Source organism: Balaenoptera borealis, assembly GCF_965194805.1.
Source record: "Balaenoptera borealis genome assembly, chromosome: 16".
NCBI lineage: Eukaryota > Metazoa > Chordata > Mammalia > Artiodactyla > Balaenopteridae > Balaenoptera > Balaenoptera borealis.
In genome coordinates, this window is record NC_138872.1 from 12,776,597 (window position 1) to 12,792,325 (window position 15,729).

The following is a 15,729-nucleotide window of genomic DNA, read 5'->3' on the forward strand; positions in this document are numbered from 1 at the left end:
TGTGTATGAGTTGAGGTATACATTTGTCTGCCTTACAGACATCCCAAGTAACAGTGGTCTAAACAAGGTAGACATTTATTTCTCTCCCATGTTAAGAACATGGAAGTAGGCAGTCTGGGGGTGGCATGGGGGTCCCAGTGTCAGGGGCCAGTGCCCTAGTATGTGCCCTCATTGGCATGGTCTAAGACGACTTCTCACCCCTTCCACACTCCAGGTGGTGGGATGCAGGAAGGGTGGGAAGGAGGGCCTGCCCCTCCCCTTTTAAGGGCACAGTAGGAAGCTGCACACATCTGCTGACATCCCGTTGGCCAGAACTTAGTCATGTGGTCACACCTAGCTGCAAGGGAGGCTGGGAAATGTAGGCTTTATTCTGGGCAGCCCTGTGCCCAGCTGAAAATTCTGTCTCTTTGAAAGAAGAATACATTCAGGGACACCGCATAGCCTTTGCCACAGGTGGTTTTGATGACTCCAAAATATTAAGTGACTTCCTGAGAGTACATACTTGAAAAGTGATTGAGCTTCTCATGGGTTCAAGTGTCTGTCTTTCGCCTCTCAATTCCCTGCTCATTCAGTCACAGACCACCCACCCCCTGAGCCCCCATGCTGTTTTATTCCCCAGCAGCACACACAGAATTCAGCACACAAAAGTAGAACAGTTAACTGCCATGGCATAAGGAGTCTTAACCGTGTGCCCAGAGAGCTAAACTATATAGTACAGTTCTTAACTGCACTTCTCCCTAATGCACAGTCTCCAAGAAAATACTTCCAGGATTTTGATTCAAAATGTGTGTTTCCTTTACCAGTGAGTTCGTGTTGCTTGGCCCACTTCCAGTAAGCATCTGAGGCAGGGGAGCTTGGCCAGCTGATTGCCACTTTTGTCTCAAGTGTCTTAGGTGTTCAGGACTGGTGCATTTTGTTGTTGGTATCTGCATCTTTACATTTCTGGTTTTTCACTTACATTCGTAAGAGTCTGGGCACAAAGCAGAGATAAGTCTGGTAGTGTAAAGTCACACACGGGGCCACGTTTCTGTGGTTGATCCGGGACTTTGAGGCAGCACCGCTCTGCAGTGGTCCTGCTGCCCAGGCTTGGGCTCCCTGAGTCCCACCGTCTGGACTCAGCTGTGTCTTGGGAGGCAGGAAGATGCCCAGAAGGTGTTTGCAGGGGTGTGGGAAGGAAGCGCTTCACTTCTTCTTTTTTCCTTCCTCTCTCTCCTGCAGTCTTCCTGGTAGGCCAGGCTGCCCTTTTCCTGGCAGCAGCTGGGCTGGGCCGGATTGGGCAAGGGGAGGAGGTATGGGGCGCCAGCACACACGCCATCTGTCTCCCTCCTTGCTGGCATCTCCCAGCTTCTGGCCACCTGCAGAAGAGCCGTCTCGAGTCTATTATGGGATGTTAAGGCATTGGGAACAGACACAATCTGGCTTTCCTTTCATGATGTACTGTACACTAGCAGAGAGATGGGGCGGGGACTTCGTCTTTCTGTGCCTCAGTTTCTTGTCTATAAAATGGGGATAATTGATTCATTTATTCATTCACCAGCTTCGTTTTGAGCACCTACCAAGTGGTAGGGATCATTCTAGGTACTGGCGATATAACAGTGACCAAGGCAAGAAAAGTCCCTGCTCTCACGGAGTGGCCATTCTCGTAGAGGGGACTTCCATGATATGTCACATGGCATTTAGTTCTCTGCAGGAAATAAAGTGAGTTAAGGATGATGGGAGTTTTGAGCAAGTTTGGGTGGTGGCTGCTATTTTAGATGGCTCTTTGGGAACACAGTGTCTTAGGTGACATTCAAGCAGAGACCTGGGTAAAGTTAAGTGAGAGAGGCAAGGAGTATCTGGAGGGAAAGCACTCTAGGTAGAGGACCTGCAAGTGCAAAGGTCCTGAGGTCCTAGTGTGTTTGAGGAATAGCAAGAAGGCCAGGGTGGCTGGGTTGGAGAGTATGAGAGGAAAAGTAGAAGGACATGGGGTCAGAAAGATTGAAAGAGGCCAGATAATGAAGGAGCATGTAGACAATGGGACGAATCTGAGAGTTTTAGAAAGCTTTGTTATTGCTGCGTAGCACGTGTGATGAATGTACTCACAGCACAATGAATATTTGCATATGTGTGCACCCATGGAACCACCCCCTGAGGTCAAGATTTAGAACACTCCACTCCAGAAGGTTCACTCCGGAAGGTTCCCTGTGCCCTTCCCCAGGCATGCCCCTCTGTGCAGCCAGAGGTAACCTCTATGCCGATTTGTCTCACTAAAGGTTAGGTTTGCCTGTTCTAGAATGTTTCACGAATGGAATCACACAGGAGGCTTTTGTGTCTGCCTTCTTTCGCTCAACATAATGTCTGTGAGGTTCGTCCAGGTTGGAGCATGTGACAGTACTTTCAATAGAATAGTCAGTTTTAGTCTGGGTGGGATGGCAAACCGTGGGATGGTTTTGAGCAGAGGAATGATGTGAACTAATTTGCATTTTGAGCGGCTCCCCTTGGCCGTGTGAGGGTAGGAGCAAGGAGACCAGGGTGGAGGCTTGTGTGAGTTTCCCAAGGCTGCTGTGACAATGACCACAAACTGTGTGGCTTAAAACAAAATTTATTCTCACAGTTCTGAGGCCCGAAGTCTGAGATCAAGGTGTCAGCAGGGCTCTGCTTCCTCCAAAGGCTCCGGGGAAGGGTCCTGCCTTTCCTCTTCCAGCTTCGGGTGGCCTCACGTGTTTCTTGCCTTGTGGAACCAGAACTCCAGTCTCCGCCTCCCTCTTCACACAGCTGCCTTCTCTGTGTCCTGTCCTCTTCTTATAAGGAGCCTGTTGATTTCAGGCCCACCCTAATCCGGAATGAGAATGACCTCATCTTAATTGGACTAATTATATCTGTAAAGACCTTATTTCCAAATAAGGTCACATTCTGAGTTTCCGGGTGGACATGGCATTTGGGGGGACACTATTCAACCCACTCTGGGGCTGCTGCAGTGGTCCAGGCAGGAGATGACGGTGGTGAGGGTGGGGCGGTAGCGCTTTGAGAGGTGGTTGGATTTACACAGAGTCTGATTGTCCAGCTGACACGATGTGCCATGTGGTTGGCTTTGGGGTATTAACGAATGGGAAGAATCAAAGATGTCTCCAGGGCTTAGGGCCCAAACAACTGTAAGAATGGAGGTACAATTTCCTGAAATGGTGAAGGTTGGGTAGGAGCATGTAGGAGAGATAAATTAAAAGATTCCCTTTTGGGGAATTCCCTGGCAGTCCAGTGGTTAGGACTCAGCGCTTTCACTGCTGAGGCCGGGTTTGATCCCTGGTTGGGGAACTAAGATTTTGCAAGCTGTGGGGTGTGACCAAAAAAAAAATTCCCTTTTGGATGTGTGAGGTTTAAGGATGCCTGTTAGATGTCCAGGTGGGGATTTGGGCCTAGAAGCAGAGATGTGAGTCTCGGGTTTTGGGAAGGGAGGGGCCAGGCTGGAGATAGAAAGCTGAGTGTTTCTGCGTAAAGGATGGTTAAAGTGGTGAAAGTGATGGGTCTGGATGAGGTCAGCGGGGAATGAGTGTGGATGGAAAGGACGACCCAGGGGCATGGCTGCCATTAGGAGGTTGGGAAGAGGATGAGGATGACACCTCACCTGAATCAGTTCTGTGAAGTTAGGATGGTTTAAAGAGAGGATTCTCAAAAGTTCTTCCCATAGTGCCTGGGGCATAATCTTATTAGAATAGTGAATAGCTCTGTATGTGCTGGCTTTTTTTTTTTTTTTTTTTTTTTCTTTTTAAATGAAAATCTAGGGTGTTTGGGGTGAAGAGGAATTGGTGGCTGTGACAGTCCTGTGAAAACTTCTTGATCCTGGACAAAGAGGCAGGCCTTTCTCCAGCCAAGCCCTGGGGGCGTCTGGAAAGCACACCCCACTCCCAGGCTCCCTCTCTCTGCCTGGAGCTGACATCATCAGGGCAGCTTGTGGGGAGCGCTGGCTTGGAGGACAAAGGCCTGAGTGTGAGCAGTGTGGGACCTGGCACATCCCAGCTGCTGCAGCCCTGATCCCCGATCTGTGCCAGGGCTGGATGTGGGGCTGGGAGCCGTGCAGCTCCTGCTAGAGCAGGGACCCAGGGTCCCTGGGACTATTTCTCTAAGGAGAGGGTCCCCAAAGATCCCCGAGAGGCAGAGGACTGAGCTCTGAGACTTGGGCCAATGCTTCTGGCTCTGAGTGCCAGTTTGCCCATCTGGAATAGGGATCTTGCTTATTCTAGGGCTGTGAGGATGAACTTTACCTATGGGTGAAACACAAGGCACAGAGCCTTAGGCATGGTAAGCACACGGTAAATGTTCTCTGGTCTTATTTTACCTTGACTATAAGCAGGGAAGTTGTCTGCTTTGTTGGGCAGTTCCCCAGTGCTTGGAACTGTGCCCAGCACATAGTAAGCATACAATGTGTATTTGGAGAATAAATGAATGAATAAATGATTGGATGGGAATCCCTTTTCCCAAGAGTCCCGTTCCATTTCCATTCTGCTAGCATGGTGTTGAGGCGGAAGGCTGAGACCCCTTCATTGCTGGATGTGCTGGCAGTTTGTTCATTCATTCATTAGTTCATTCATTCATTAGTCCATTCATTCATTAGTCTGTTCATTCATTCATTCATACATTGGGCACACAGTGAGCCCTAGGGACCCAGGACTGTGAGGGGCGTGGTGGGAGACCATAGACATGTAACTTGGTACACTTCTTTCCCATGCATGACTTTCTACTTTACTACCGATAGGTTCTCCATAAACAATGCCTAGTTTTGTTTTGTGTGTCATTAAAAGGTTTATGTAAATGGGTTCACACCATACATATCCTTTTGTTTTCCTTTTTTGCTCAAGAGCGTGTTTTTGAGGTTCACCCACATTGCTATACATAGCTTTAGTTCTCCCATTTTCACCACTGCGTAGTGTACCATTGTGGAAATCTGCTGCAAACATTTTTCATTCTCCAATTGATGGATATTTAGGTTGCTGTCCACTTTTTGCTGTTTTCAACAAGGCAGTTTTGAGTGTCCATGTTCCTGTGTCCTGTGCATGTGTGTGAGTTTCTGTAGAATGAAGGTTGGCAGACTTTTCTGTAAAAGGCCAGATAGTAAATATTTTAGGTTTTGCAACTATAAGGTCTTTGTTACAACTACTCAGCTCTCAGATGCAGCCATGGACATTGTGTAAACAAATGGGTATGGCTGTGTTCCAGTAAAAATTTAATTGCCCAAACAGGGAGTAGGCAGGATTTGGCCCACGGGCAATAGTTTGCCAGCCTCTGATCTAGGCTTTGTGCTGGGTTGTAGAATATACACATTTCTTCCTCCCCTAGGTATTGTTAAGTTGCTTCCAAAGTGATTGTCTTTAGCTGCATTTTGAGAATGCTTCCCATGATTATTTGAGGGTGGCCAAATTCCTTTGCTGTCCTTGGTGAGTTCTAACGAAGGTCTCCTGTCCCTTTTCAGAGCTGCATGCTCCTGGGAGGCCGGAAGACCACGGACATCCCTCTGGAGGGCTACCTGTTATCTCCTATTCAGAGGATCTGCAAGTACCCCCTCCTCCTCAAGGTGAGACGTTCCCCCTGTTCCTTTCCCCGATTTTGAAGCGACAGAAAATTCAGCTTTGCCTGGCTTAATCAAAAAAAATAAAACTTGTTAGTTCAGGTAGCTGAGAAGTTTAGGGGCAGCATCGGTTTTGGGCCAGGATGCATCCAGGCCAGGACCCTGCCTCTTTCTCCCTGGTTCAATTCTGCTTCCCACCTTTCAGCGCTTATTTTCAGCATGGTAGCAGATGGCTGTAGTTACTGTGGCTTTGCACCCTCTCAAGTTCAAAGACAATGGGAAAGAGTGAGCCTCTCTTCCAGTAGCTCTGACAGAAGTCCTGAGAGTCACTCAGGCTTTGGTCATCTGTGAGGAGAATGCAATATTAGGAATGCTTTGGTCCTGAGTCATGTGCTTTAATTTGAACCAATTACAGGAAGCCTTTGCTTGTGCTGTTTGCCCTCCCCTCATATGCTTGGACTTGCCTCTACCCCTGACCCAATCACTATGAGCTGGGTAGTGTTGTGCTTTGATTGGCTGAGATACAGTCCAGTGACAGTGAGCAGGGCAGTGTCGTGTTCTGATTGGCTGAGACCACAGTCGGGTGCTCCACCCCTGAACCAGTCAACCCTGAGCAAGCAAGCTCTGATTGGCACAGACTTGTGTCATGCGCTCCCACCAGTCACTGGATCCCACAGGCCAAAAGTCCAGTGATGGAGAGAGAGGGACCCCCTCACCCAGATCTGGGCTCTTGGTGGAAGAGGGGTGCGGGTGCAGATGCTGGGGGGGACAAACCAGAGCCATCGACACACCTGCTGTCTCCCTCCCCGCCCAGCCACATTTGACTTAGTCTTGGTCAGGCAGACCAGGGGACGATGTGCTGCTTGTGGGAGGGCCCAAGAAGTCTCGATCCTCAACTTCAGGGTCAGCTTCCAGGCAGATCTCCAGCTGGGTGGATGGCTCTGCCGCCATCCACTGCTTTCAGCCCAGGCTTTTCCGCCCTTGGAGACGGTGGCCGTTGGCCTGAGCCTGCCCTGGCTCCATCCTGAAGGCCTTCTGTCTGACAGCTGTTTCCTGGGGTCCCTGCTGGTGGATTAATTTGGCTGGTGGTGCCTCATTCATGCACCTGCGCACTGGGGCCACATGCATCTTTGCTCCATGAGCTGAAAGGGAGAGGGGAGGGGAAAAGTACTAGGGATTCTTGAACTTGCCTTTCTGCTGGAGACAGTGTTTGACAAGACCCTCGTGGGGGCCATCAGCTCTGCCTGTGAACACAGGCCTTTAACGTGCGTATCCGTGGGTGGTGGGACCCAGCTCTCCCTGCACCTCCTCTGGCCTGCTGCTGTTTATGCCTCCCAGGGAGCTGAAAGAACCATCTGCAGTTGTTCTTGCAGCTGCTTTGATCCCCAGACAGGTGTTGGAAATGCCATAAGTAGCTCAGCTCTTCATCTTGGTGCTGAAGAAGCTCCAGGTGGAACTTGTAAATTGGTAACCTGTGGACTGCAGTGGACCTGCAGATGTGCTTCACTTGATTTGTTTGGTGTGTTTTCCAAACTTGAATCAGTTGCCGGCATTTAAGAGGTAGTATTCTGCAGTGGTTTAGGGCAGGGGTTGGCAAAACTGTGGCCTGTGAGCCAGATCCAGCCCATGGGCTGTTTTTGTACAATCCATGAGCTAAGAATGGTGTTTACATTTTTTTAAGGGTTGTTAAAAAAGCCCCCAAAACAAGCAAAGAAGAATATGTGACAGAGACCAGATGTGGCCAGCAAAGCCTAAAATATTTAGTCTGGCCATTTACAGAAAAAATTTGCTGACCCCTGGATTAGAGCCAGGCTTTGCAGTCACAGGCTGTCTGGGTTTGAATTCTAGCTCTGCCATTTACTGGCTGCTTAACCTTGGGAAAGTCACTTCCCTGGACCTCAGTTTCCCTGTCTGTAATACAGTGTTTGTATTAATAGTACTGATAGGGTTGATATGATGATTAAACCTTTATTTACTTAATTCTTACAGCAACTCAGTGAAGTAGGCACTATATCAGCCCCCTTTTAGAGATGAGGCACAGAGGCACAGACGAGGGAAGTGGCCCGTTCAAGGTCTCACGTTAGGTAAGCAGGATGAGCCATGATTGGAACCTGGGCAGTCTGATTCTAGGGTTCTGCGCCCTAACCATCAGGCTACACTGCCTGTTGGGAAGCACTTTGGAGAGTTAAGCCGCCGAAGTGCTGGGGTGTCAGGGATGCTGACCTTCTCAGTTCCCTAGGTGGGGGTCTGGGAAGGTTGGTGGCCTTGTGTTTTGTGGCTTGGTGGCTAGTTTGCTCCTTCTTTCCTGGGTTTCAAAACCTTGAATATCTGACCCATTGGAAGAATCGCCAGCTATAGCCCCAGACCCCATCCAAGGTTCTCTAGGTATTAACACTTTGGTTTCTGGATCTTGGGAAAGTCTGGTATCCCAGTGGCCACTTGGAGTGGCAGTTTCCGTAATGTATTTTGGGGAATATACATTATACATATAATGTTATATATGTATAACATTATATATGTTATACATATATAACATTATATGTATAATATGTATAAATGTATAAATTATGTACATATATATAAATTATATGTATAACATTATACATATAATTTGGGGAATATGCATATACATATAATGTATTTTGGGGAACCACCCCCGCAGTGGGGCTGGACCTGTATGTCCTGGCGGACTCTAAGCTCTCGATGTGAAGTCCAGGTGTTTCTGAGGCCTGCTCAGCCCCAGGGGCCACAGTCTGGCCCGGTGAGATTCCTGGGCTCTGGATTCCCAGGAGAGCAGAGAGAGAGAGAGAGACAGAGCCCGCTGGCAATTGATGGAGGAGTAACTGCCCACAGGAAACAATGAGGAAGCGGAGCTGTGAGTTTTCCTCCAGACCAAATGGCTGTTTACATGTCCCGTTTCCTCCATCTCCAGCTGTGTTTATCCGGGGCTCAGAGAGCACTGGGGCACCTGCCAGCAGGGCCTGAGATTCCTGTGGGGACATGCCATGCTCCCCGCCCGACAGAATTGCTCAGAGTGTCCTGGCCTTTGGCACCCACAGCTGGAATGTTTGCATCAGAAAACAGCTGGGATTGAGGGGAACTCTACGTACCCCTCCTGAGTTCCTTTTTTCTGTCACATTTTCCAGTGGATTTTCAAAGATGATCCTATGAGCTTGGGGCAGCTGAGCCCGAACCCTCAGTCCTGCCCACACCCCCTCCGATTCTGACGCCCTCACAGATGTCCCTGTGGCCTTCTGAGCCCCCTTGTTTGAGCTGAACTTTGAATTGAGTAGGCGAAAAGGGTCAAGGAGCCTGGGTGGGAAGGGGGACGAGGCGAAAATGAAAGTCTCTTTGGGAATAGCCCCAAAAAGCTGAACTTGAAACATTGCCTAAGAATAGCCGGAACATTCTATTTCAGCCTTCGGCCCAGGTCTGGGATAGCCAGTTGGCATTTTCAGGCTTTGCTGAGTTTTCCATCACCGTTTCCCAGAAAATGATTCAGGTTTGGGGTGATGCCCCTGGTGCTCAAATGGCAAGTGCCCGAGGGGAGACCCACTGTCACGGACCCTTTTAGTTATTGCCTGGTGACGTGCAGATCTCACTGGTGTGCGCACCAGCTGCTGGCACGGCTCAGGGCCACAGTCGTGAGCAAGACAGACCTGGTGCCGGTCTCTTGGAGCTTCAGTCTCGGACTGGACCCACAAGGGCCTGGTATGTAATGGAAGCGGGTTGAGGCCGGCAGAGGGCAAACAGGAGGGGCACATGTGTCTAAAGGGGCAGCTTCCCCTCCAGTCCCCTGTTCCCTTTGTCTCCTGCCTCTCTGACCCCTTCCTTTCAGTCTCCTTTGCTGATTCCTCACCTTCCAGGCCTCCAAGTGTAGGTGGGCTCAGTCCATGGGCCTTTTTTCTCTCCAGCTTTGCACCTGTGGTGGCCTCATCCATTCCATGCCCCACCCCCCTTTTAAAGTATATTCCAAAGTTGTGCAACCATCACCACAGTAATTTTAGAACATTTGCATCACCCCCAAGAGAAACTCTGGATCCACGAACAGTCACTTCCCTTTTCCCTCCTCCCTGCAGCCCCCGGCAAGCACTCATCTACTTTCTGTCTCTGTGAATTTGCCCACTCTGGGCATTTCATATGAGTGAAATCATATAATATGTAGCTTTTTGTGTCTGGCTTCTTTCACTTAGCGCAGTGTTTTCAAGGTTCATCCATGTTGTAGTATACATCACCACTTTATTCCTTTCTGTGGCGGAATAATATTCCATTGTGTGGGTATACCATGTTTTGTTTATCCGTTCATCAGTTGATGGGCGCTTGGGTTGTTTCCAGTTTCTGGAGATTATGAATAATGCTGCTGTGAACATCCACGTAGAAGTTTCTAGGTGAACATTCCCATGGCTTTAGACCCCGTCTCTGTCTGATGACTTCCAGCCTGGACCTCTCGCCTAAACCTGGTCTTGTTCTCCTGCCCACTTGACTTCTCCGCTTGAAAGTCTCACAGGCACCTTCTACCTAGCATATCCCAAACCAAATGCTTGGCTCTCCCCTTCCCCCAGACCTGTCTCCCCTCCCACCTACCGCCTTGTCCTCATCTCCGTAAATGGCCAGATCAAACATTCTGGGCCCAAACTGGGCACGTCCTGGGAACCATCTTCTGGGACAGCAGCTGCAGAGGGGTCGTGTCAGGGATGCTTTTGCAGGATCTCTGCTCAGGGTATAGCCTCGGGACCCTGCATAGGCTCCGGTGTCTTCTGCACCTCCCACGTCTGTCTATGGGTGATGCAGCTGTCACCTACACACAGTGTGAGGACCTTGCCATTTGGTTGTCACGTCTGTCTCCTTGGCCGTCAGGAGTGTGGTGCCCCTGGGGATGGCCCGTGGTCCATCACTAAGGAGGTGTCGGCATCAGTTCTTGGTGCAGGAGGATGACTGGGGAGTGGTGTGTTTCCCAGAGTGTGGGATGTGTACCGCTCACAGCTCACCAAAGGATTTTAGGCGGCACAGGAGGAAACTTTACGTGGGGTGGGTGGTGGGAGAGGGGAGAACATAACACCAAGCACAGTGAATCACACCGTGAGACTAGTACTTTCTTAACAAATCTCTTTCCGTCTTCCTGATTATCTCCAGGAGGAGAGCCACAGTGGGTGCTGCAGTGTCTAGGGTTTTTGGAGCCATTCATGCATACCAACCATTTATTGAGCAGCTATTATATGTCAGGCATTATAGTAGGTGCTGGAGATACAAAGTGAACAAAAACTGCCCAAACCCCTTCTTCTGTGATCTGACATTCTACTGGGGGGGGGTAGAAACAGACAACAAATGAATGAATAGGAAATGTATATACTTGTTTAGATGGCATGAATACTATGGAAAAAAAAAAATGAGGGTTAGTAAGGTCCAGGAGTGATGGATGGAGAAAGTGACATTTGTGCCAAGACCTCAAGGAGGTGAGGAAGGGGGCCCTATAGGTACCTGGGGGAAGAGTCTTCCAGACAGAGGGAAGAGCCAGTGCAAAGGCCCTGAGGCAGGAGTGCATATGAGGAACAGTGAGGAGGCCCGTGTGACCAGAGGGGAGGACCTGAGGGAGAGAGTCGGGGAGTGAGGTTAGAGAGGTGATGGGCCCAGATTATGTGGGGCCTTGTGGGGTCTTTGTCTGCTCTGAGTGAGGTGGGCACTGTGGGAAGGTTTTGAGCAGAGGAGGGACAGGATCTTAGTTCTCACGGGATCTCTCAGGCTGTTTGTGGAGAAGGGACTGTGGGGTGATGAGGGTGGAGGCGAGGGGCGGGGAGACCAGGGAGGCATTGATACGAGTGGTCCAGGCAGGAGGTGACTGGACCAGGGTGGTGGCAGTGGAGACAGAGGCATTTTATGAGAACTGCCTCTTCGCGTCATTTGCTCATTTTCTGTTGGATAGTTGTCTTTTGTGTTGATTTGCCAGAGTTCTTTCTCTTCATTCTGTCTACCTCAGGTCATCTCTTTGGAATTTTTCTCTGACCCTGATGTTACGAAGTGAGTTCCTAATCTGCTGGCGATCTGGCATTGTTACCGTCTTGCCGAGAAGGCACAGGAAGTCACAGGTCTCTTTTCTGTGGCCCCCTTTGCCCCCGCTCTCGTCTTCCCCCCAACCACAGTGCCCGCCCTGCATCTTGCCTCTTGGGCTGAGCGCTGACACCTTGCCCACAGATGCTTCAGCACCTCTGACTGCACCAGCCCCAATTCAGGCTCTTTCCGTGTGGTGAGCAGCAATAGCCTCGGGCTGCTCGACTCCCTCAGGGTGGGGGACCTGCTCTCTCCTCTCCCTTTCAAAGCCAAGCTCCGATTCCTGATCTTACTAGGGGCCCTCCCAGACCACTCTTCCTCGGAGTCCTGCCTGCATTCTGCTTTCTGCCACGCTCTGCGTGATGGTTAAGAGTCTAAGTTTGAAAATCCAGCTCCACCTCTTCTTAGCTGTGTGACTAAGGGCAAGTTGCTGAACCTCTCTGTGCCCCCATTACCCTATCTGTAAAGTCGCTCCCTCCCAGGCTTGCTACAAAGATCAATGAGACAATGCCTGAGAAAACCCATGAGAGCACTTTGCATTTTACTAGGTATAGTCAGTCATGCTTGGTAAATGTTAGCTACTCTAATAATGTAATGATTTTTATTTTTATTGATCCCAACTCCTCCTCTTACTAGTATTACCTCTTTGAGAAATGACAAACTCTCTGTGCCTCAGTCTGCTCCTCTGTCAAATAGTGCCTTATCATTGGTTATTGTGAAGATTAAATGAAATAATACCTATAAAGGGCTTATAAGTGCCTAGTAAGTATGAGCTATTTTTATTGTCTCAAAGTCTGTTTTGTTCAGTATTAATAAGCTACCATAGGTTTCTTCTGATTAGTCTTTTCATGATATATCTTATTTCATCCTCTTACTATTAACAATTCTGTACCCTTAGATTTTTTTAAAATTAATTTTTATTGGAGTATAGTTGCTTTACAATGTTGTGTTAGTTTCTGCTGTGCAGCAAAGTGAATCAGCTATATGTATACATATATCCCCTCTTTTTTGGATTTCCTTCCCATTTAGGTCGCCACAGAGCACTGAGTAGAGTTCCCTGTGCTATACAGTAGGTTCTCATTAGTTATTTATTTTATACATAGTAGTGTATATATGTCAATCCCAATCTCGCAATTCATCCCACCCCTCCTTTCCCCCTGTCACCCCCCTCCCCATACCCGTACATCTGTTCTCTACGTCTGTGTCTCTATTTCTGCTTTGCAGATAAGTTCATCTCTGTCATTTTTCTAGATTCCGCATATAAGCGATATTGTACGATATTTGTCTTTCTCTTTCTGACTTACTTCACTCTGTACGACAGTCTCTAGGTCCATCCACGTCTCTGCAAATTGCACAATTTCGTTCCTTGTTATGGTTGAATAATATTCCATTGTATATATGTACCACATCCTCTTTATTCATTCTTCTGTTGATGCACACTTAGGTTGCTTCCATGTCCTGGCTATTGTAAATAGCGCTGCAGTGAACATTGGGGTGCATGTATCTTTTTGAATTATGTTTTTCTCCAGGTACATGCCGAGGAGTGGGATTGCTGGGTCATACAGTAGTTCTGGTAGTTCCGTCTTTAGTTTTTTAACGAACCTCCATACTGTTCTCCTTAGTGGCTGTATCAGTTTATTGATACCTTCCCACCAACAGCGTAAGAGGGTTCCCTTTTCTCCACACCGTCTCCAGCATTTATTGTTTGTAGATTTTTTGATGATGGCCATTCTGACCGGTGTGAGGTGATACCTCATTATAATTTTATTTGCATTTCTCTAATAATTAGTGACGTTGAGCATCTTTTCATGTGTTTGTTGGCCATCTGTATCGTACCCTTAGATTTTAGATACTTCTTTTGTAAGCAGTATGAAGTTAAAGTTTTAAAATCTGTCCTGTCAGTCTCTATCTTTGAACAGGAGAGTTTATTTAGTCTACTTATATTTATTTATTGATATATTTGATCTTGTTTCTACCACCTTTATAAAATTTTTTTATTTGTCCTCTTTTTTTTTTAATGCTTCTTTTTTTCCCCCTTTCTTGATTTATTTTGGATAGTTTTAGTTTTTTTGGTTTAGTTACTCTTGTTTTCTTCCTTCCTTTCTCCTTCCCTCCCCCCCTTCCTTCCTTTCTTTCTTTTTTTTCTTCTACTAAATTGGAATTTAAAACTACCACTACCACCATCATTATCTCTCCCAATTTTACCCTCTCCTCTATAGAACCTGGAATTGGGAGTGCAGGATGTAGACTTTTGCAGTAAGGTGTGCTAGGACCTCCTTTGGAAGTTGGATATAGAGTCACTGCATGTTGGAGCCCCACCACTGAATGTCAGTAGACACCAACCCAGGGTGTCAAACATGGGTGCCTGCAGGGCAGGTGAAAGAAGTGAGTGAGTAGATTGGATGTAACCCAGTGGGTTGGGATGGGGATTCTAACAGACTATATAGCACACATGTTCCGTCTATGGGGGTGGCAACCAGTCAGGTCAGCCAATTGCTGTTGTCTGGTGGAAACACAGACCAAAGGTGGCTAGAACTTCTGCTTTGCTGAGAGAGCCTGGCAATAGCATTTGGCCTGCAGCGTCCGGATTGTGACCCAGGCTCTGATCCAGTCATGCATTGCGTAGCCAGGAGACCAAGGCTCGGAAAGGGGATGAGACTTGCCCAAGGTCACATAGCATGTCCTCATCAAAGCCGGAATGTGAACTCCCAGAACTGAGCCCTCTTCCTGTTGTCTCCCCCCATCTCTCCAAGTGGAAGGAAGGAGTTTTTAAGACCCATGAGCATTATTTCCTTTCCCCCATTAATTCCTAATCCAAGGGGCTACAGTTTTCAACCTGCAGCAGGGGCTGGAATTGTTAAAATCGGAAATACATTGGCATGAAATATATTTCATATAGTTGGCATGCACGGAGGTTTTCTTTACCATGCTAAGCAGCTTTTCAGTTCTGGGTTTTCATGGACTTACAGATGATTTTCGTTTCTCGTTTTTTTTTTTTTTTTTTCTTTTCTTTTTTCTTTTTCTTCTTCTTTCAAGTGGTGGTGGGTCTTGCTAGTGCCTCTTCATTTGCATCTTGCTGTCACCCTAGACAGGGCATGCAGGGACCCAGAACTGAAATACCAGGAAGTCTTGATAACGAGATCAGAGCTTGGCTTCCTGAGCTTTGATGGTGGTGCCTTGGGCAGAGGTCTGTGGACAGAGCCACAGCTGGTGCAGGATCAGCCCCTCCTGGAGCTGGGTGAGGTGTCCCCAGAAAGTGGGTGTGCTCCGTGGGATCCAGCCCCCACTGGTGACATTCCCATCCTCAAGGCTGCCTTTTTCTCTTTGTAGAGAAGACAGCATGGCTTTCTAACCCCATGTCTCCTTTTGAGCCTCCAGGAACCCCAAGTCACAGCAAGTAATGGGTGTTGTCACTTCTTCCAGTGACAGATCCAGCTGTGTTTTCACTCTGTGGTTTTATGGATCCATCTTCTTATGGCTGCATCCAGGAGCTCAAATGATGCCATTGAGAATCAGTCTCTTCCCATCTCCTGGCTCAGATTTCCTCTGTGTCAGCTTTATTCCTGGGAGGCTCCCTTCTCATGGTGGCAACATGGGCCTCCAGCAACCTCAGGCCTGTGTCTGATCAGCACGGCTACCAAGGGAGAAGGGAGCGTGTCTTTCCCGAATGTCCCAGGGCTCGTTGGGTCAGCTCGGGTCCCACAGGGATCAAACCCACACCCGTAGCAGTGAAAGCATGGAGTCCTAACCACTGGACTGCCAGGGAGTTCCCCACTATGCTCTCCTTGAGCCGGTAGCTACGGCTGGGAGATGGAAGGCTCTTGAACACACCCTGGGAGCTGGCCAGGAGTGGCCCCTCTTGGACTCCAGGACGGGAGAGAGGACAGGGGAAAACCTGGGTCCCATCGCCTCCCTGTCTCGTCCTCTGCACCCCTCTCTTCCTCTGCCTCTGGGCCCTGTGTTTTTCTCCTGGTCCTTTTCTGAATCTCAAGCAAAGCTGAGCAAGAAAGGGGGAGTTGGCTGCAGCCATGTTTCCTTGATGCCCGGTTTGGCCTGGAGTTTGAGGCCCAGTGCCCACACCTCCGGGGACACGATGGGGCCGCACAGAGCGGACACCAGCGGGCACCCTTTTGGTAAATGTGATG

General features: G+C 48.7%; 1 protein-coding gene across 2 annotated transcripts in view; it reads left to right on the forward strand.

Annotated features, from left to right (window-relative positions):
• PREX1 (phosphatidylinositol-3,4,5-trisphosphate dependent Rac exchange factor 1) overlaps positions 1-15,729 on the forward strand; it is a 194,532-nt gene that overhangs the window by 95,368 nt on the left and 83,435 nt on the right. For both annotated transcript variants that reach the window (XR_014236174.1, XM_082362788.1), the window contains exon 5: positions 5,444-5,545. Coding sequence is in view for 1 of the 2 variants with exons in the window: in XM_082362788.1 (XP_082218914.1) it covers positions 5,444-5,545 (102 nt within the window). In the remaining variant the exon portion in view is untranslated. The remainder of the gene's footprint in view (positions 1-5,443; positions 5,546-15,729) is intronic.